The 5,000-nt window shown below is 37.2% G+C and overlaps 1 protein-coding gene across 2 annotated transcripts in view; it reads right to left on the bottom strand.

The window, feature by feature from the left end:
• Positions 1-869: 869 nt before the first annotated feature.
• LOC144956666 (phospholipid-transporting ATPase ABCA3-like) overlaps positions 870-5,000 on the bottom strand; it is a 58,120-nt gene continuing 53,989 nt past the window's right edge. Inside the window, exons 31-33 of one of the 2 annotated variants that reach the window (XM_078887316.1) lie at positions 3,784-3,954; positions 2,525-2,729; positions 870-1,377 (exon numbers count right to left, since the gene is read on the bottom strand). In XM_078887316.1, the coding sequence (XP_078743442.1) occupies positions 1,156-1,377; positions 2,525-2,729; positions 3,784-3,954 (598 nt within the window). In that variant the 3' untranslated portion in view covers positions 870-1,155. The remainder of the gene's footprint in view (positions 1,378-2,524; positions 2,730-3,783; positions 3,955-5,000) is intronic. The other variant, XM_078887317.1, reaches the window with a different exon arrangement.

The following is a 5,000-nucleotide window of genomic DNA, read 5'->3' on the forward strand; positions in this document are numbered from 1 at the left end:
CATATGGTTTCAGTGATGTTTTTTTTTTTCTTGTATTTTTCTTTCTTACTCTGTCTGGCGCCTTTCATACACATTGTTCAGACCTTTATCTTATACCGATGCCTGCTCCCTAGTTTCTGAAAGAGAACTTCTGACGCCTTGGTTCTGTTCTGTACATATCAATATAAATTCCCCTAACAAATCAGGAAAAAAATGCGTTTGATCAAATGATAGAAAAATATTCCATTTCATGATGATTGTTCTTATTTCAATATTATACTTTGGTTTTGTATTTTAATGTTGTTCTTAATTTTATTATTTTTCTTTTGTTTGTTTGTTTGTTTTTGTTTTTGGTATTGTGTTACTTTGACTTACTTATTATAATCATAATTTCTTTCTTTTCTTTGGTTGGGGGGGGGGGGATATATTATAAGCAAGACCATAGTGCATAAGTCTACACAGGTTAATCGCATGTTCTGCCTAAGAATCGCCTAACAGGCGTCAGTCATGTCCCGTCCTACATGTTAAGTGTTGCTGTTGACCAGGGACAACTTGTATAGCGCTTTGAGCATATTTTGTGGATATTGTTCTATATAAAGCTCAATTTGTTAATTTTTTTTCTAATGTGAATCCAATGAAAGAACAAAAGCCATTTTTAATTTTGTTATTTACAAGCAGTCGCTTTAATCAGGAAATCAAGTCAGTTCTGTTTTTAGCATAATGCCTAAAAGACAAATACTACCCCCCCCCCCCCTCTCTCTCTCTCTCTCTCTCTCCCTCTCTCTCTCTCTTTCTCTTTCTCTCTCTCTCACTCTCTCTTTCCCTCCCTCTCCCCCCCCTCTCTCTCTCTCTCTCGCTCGCTCTCTCCCTCCCCCCTCACTCTCTCTCTCTCTCTCTCTCTCTCTCTCTCTCTCTCTCTTTCCCTCCTTCTCTCTTCCTCTCTCTCTAGGTAAAGTAAAGACTCCCGTCCATCGGTAATCAAGATTGACCAGGTGATGTAGTAATCAATTTAATGTGACCGTCCTTAGATAAAATAAAAACGGGTGAAATTGAGAATGAAAAGACAATTTTTGTTTTGTTATGTTTGTTTTTTTCTTGGGGCGGGGGGGGGGGTCGTCAATAATTACAACCAGTTGTCAATTTAAAATCATACCAGTACCAGCGTTGGACAAAACGTTAACAGAAGCCACAAAAGCATCGTTTGAAGTCGATCGCAGACATCCGGGCTTGTGTCCTTGTGAATGTCAAGAAAACTTGTTCCAGTGTCGTCTGGTGGACTGAGTAGTCCTGGACACAAAACGCTTCCTTTGTGACTTCCATCAGCCCAAACACGTTTGCCAGTTTGACTGAGGAGTCTGGCACTTGGAAATGGAGGTATCCCTGGTGGTCGTCAAAAACCTGGGGACAAACATTAAAAAAACAATCAAATTGGTTATCTCTGGTGGTCGTCAAAAACCTGGGGACAAACATTAGAAAACAATCAAATGGGTTATCCCTGGGGGTCGTGAAAAACCTGGGGACAAACATTTTAAAAAACCAATCAAATGGGTTATCCCTGGGGGGTCGTGAAAAACCTGGGGACAAACATTTAAAAAAACCAATCAAATGGGTTATCCCTGGTGGTCGTCAAAAACCTGGGGACAAACATTAAAAAACAATCAAATGGGTTATCCCTGGTGGTCGTCAAAAACCTGGGGACAAAATATCTAAAATCATTTCAAAGTGTTGTCCTTTATAAGTGCCATGAATTCCTCGTTTGAAAAAGGTATTGACGGGAAGGAAAATGAAGGTCAAATCACAGAAAATGAAATGATAACAGTATAAATTAAACAGGACCAGAGATACTAAGAGATAATGTAAAATGATGTGGAATGAAACAACCCCCACCCCCTGGCTAAACTAGAAATGAAAAAAAAATCCCAGGCTTTGTGACATGGCAGTTTTTTTGCCCAAAAAGATCCCAAATTTTGCGAGCTAAAAACAGCCAACTTTGAAAAAAGATTTGCAAAAATTTGCGATTAATTTTTCTAAAAACCCATAATTAGTTCATGAAAGAGAAAGGTATTTGTTTGATTTTAAGGGTTTTACGACACTTGCAACAAGTGTAAGGTCGTAGCAGCGCCAGTAAAATGGAATAAAATAAGATAGTAAAATAGAAACTACTCTTGATTAATTATCTTTCACGTTCTACACGAGCTATCAAATTTAAAAAAAAAGAAAATTTGTCTTTTTTTTCGCCTTTTTTTCTTTGCAAAGTCTCGAAAATTTGCAAAAATTTGCAAAAATTTGCAAAAAATTGCAGATTTTGCAGCCGCAATGCAAAACAGGGATATTTCTCTATTTTTTGCAGCTGCAACGCAGCCGCAAGTGATGCAAAAATCTGCCATGCCAGATTTATTCCCCCATCTAGTGCTGAGTTGTCGTCGACCCCCTCCACCCTTCCCCCCCCCCCCCCCCCCCCCCGCCACCTCCACCCGACTGTTCTATTTATAAAGACACAAACAACTAGATTGATATATAATATATATAAATATATAATACAAACATTAAGCCCAGGCAAGTGTTCAGCGACATAGTTGACCAGGGGTTCTATAGGCGGCCTCGTTCCATCTTCCAACAATCCTTGCTTGACAATCAGAGTATAGCCCTGCCCAAACTTGATCTTCAAGTGCTGTGGACTTCCCAGGCACACAAACCGTCCGTTGACCATGATGGCTAACCGAGTACACAGGGCATCGCATTCTTCCATGCTGTTGAAAAATACACACAATATAATAATAATAATAATAATAATAATAATAATAATAATAATAATAATAATAATATAATAATAATAATATAATAATATAATAATAATAATAATAATAATAATAATAATAATAATAATAATAATAATAATAATAATAATAATAAAATAATATAATAATAATAATAATAATAATAATAATAATAATATAATGATGATAATAATAATAATAATATATATATAATTAATAATAATAATAATAATAATAATAATAATAATAATAATAATAATAATAATAATAATAATAATAATAATAATAATAATAATAATAGAAACACATCTATAAATGCTAATCAAACCATTTCATATTTACACAATTACACATCTGTTCATGCTAATCAACTTGTGTCATATTTATACATCTATACAGGGTAGGCATTAGGGAGACTCATTGGGAGTCTCTAATTACCTTATAAGGGAGACAATAAGAGACAGGAAATATGATTCAACAGTCGTGACGTTACTTCCCTCATAATGATGCATGGTAATGGAAACTTAGTAACTGGTTCTAAACTATCGGAGCAATGGCGGATACCCTTATGAAGAGTGTATCCAGAGGAGAAAAACATTATAAATCTGATCATGTTTTGACATCTATACATTCTGATCTCATGACATGTAAAAAAGTTCTAGCCAGCATGAAGAATTAAAAGTACCGATTTTCTTTGTTTAGAACCATGCTGCTCGATGCTGGGCGAACGTGACTTCAGACTATTGAATCCAATTGAAATGTCAAACCTGAGGAATTACGAGTGTCAAATAAGCAATGATATGATAAGACAAGAAAAGAAATGTGTAGGAAAGTGCCAGAAGATAACAGAGAATAAAAACTTCGCGGCGGCGATGGGGGCTCGAACCCGCGACTTTATTAGTACGACAACTCCGCCTGGCCGGGGAGGGGAGATCGTGCGGTAGAGTCAAGATCATTATCAACACAAATGCCTTCTCCACTCACTTTTATGAAGCAATGATATGATTGCTTTGTCCATTCCACCCACCTGTGAGATGTCAGGATGAGAGTATGTCCGAAAGATCTGACCAGTGCAAGAACGTTCCAGAACTGCCTTCTACTCTTGGGGTCCATCCCTGCAGATGGTTCGTCCAGCAAGATGAATTGAGGCATTCCAATGAGGGACACGGCCGTGCTCAGTTTACGCTTGTTTCCACCACTGGCCAATCACAAATGATTAAACAAAATCACTGAGAAATACGATACATGGTGTGTCTAGCAAATTTTTAAAAAACCATATATTTCTGACGAAGAAACGATATTGATAATGATAGATAGGTATACCAGGCGTAAATGTAAATATACTATGAGTAAATGTCAATATGCTTAATGCATAGATAGATATACCATGAGTAAATGCCAATATACTTATAGCATAGATAGATATACCATGAGTAAATGTCAATATAAATGTGTATACCATAGATAAACCACAGGTTGATGTCAATTCAAATGTTTATAGCATATATATATATATATATATGACTTGACTTGACTTAGATGCCTTTCGCGTCTCGACCAAAAGATCGGGTCGCCTTGGCTGTTTCCAGTATTTCCTGTGTGAGGTGTCTCCAATATTGCCGGTCCTCTGCTAGGATTCTCAGATTTTCAAGGTCCCCTGCCGTTATGAGACTAATGCTTTGTCCAAGTGTTGTGAGGTTTTTGTTTAGGATCACAGGGAGTGTTGTGGTCGGTCTTCCTCTGAAAAGGTTCCCGTGTTTTTGGAAGTATCCCGACATGGCTTGGTTAGCTGGTATGTTTTTGTCCCTGCGTAGTATGTGACCGAAAAGTTGCCATCGTTGTTGTAAAATGTCAAGGGAGATTGGTCTTTCTTTTGTGATCTTATAGAGTGATTCATTTGAGATCTTTTTTGGGTATTTGATGTCCAGTACCCTTCTGAGCTGTGTGCGATGGAAGGCATCCAGATGTTCTTCTTCGGATTTTGTCAACGCCCAAGTGCCGCAGTTATACAGAAGTACCGGTTTTACAAGAGCACGGTACAGTTTCAGTTTGGTTTTTCTCTTTATTTTGTCACCTCTAATCCATACATTGGTGAGTTTACTGAGTGCAGCGTTTGATAGCTGTTTTCTTCTTTGTACATCCTCGGTGTCTCCAATTAGTGAGCCGACTTTCTTTGTTCTTTTCCATTCCTCTTTGTTCCTCGATATTGTTGTAAATTCGGTTTTATTGGCATTGACTTGGAGG

The sequence above is a fragment of the Berghia stephanieae genome, chromosome 11 (genome assembly GCF_034508935.2).
Source record: "Berghia stephanieae isolate SIO BIC M18660-M18661 chromosome 11, UCSD_Bste_1.3, whole genome shotgun sequence".
Lineage (NCBI taxonomy): Eukaryota > Metazoa > Mollusca > Gastropoda > Nudibranchia > Aeolidiidae > Berghia > Berghia stephanieae.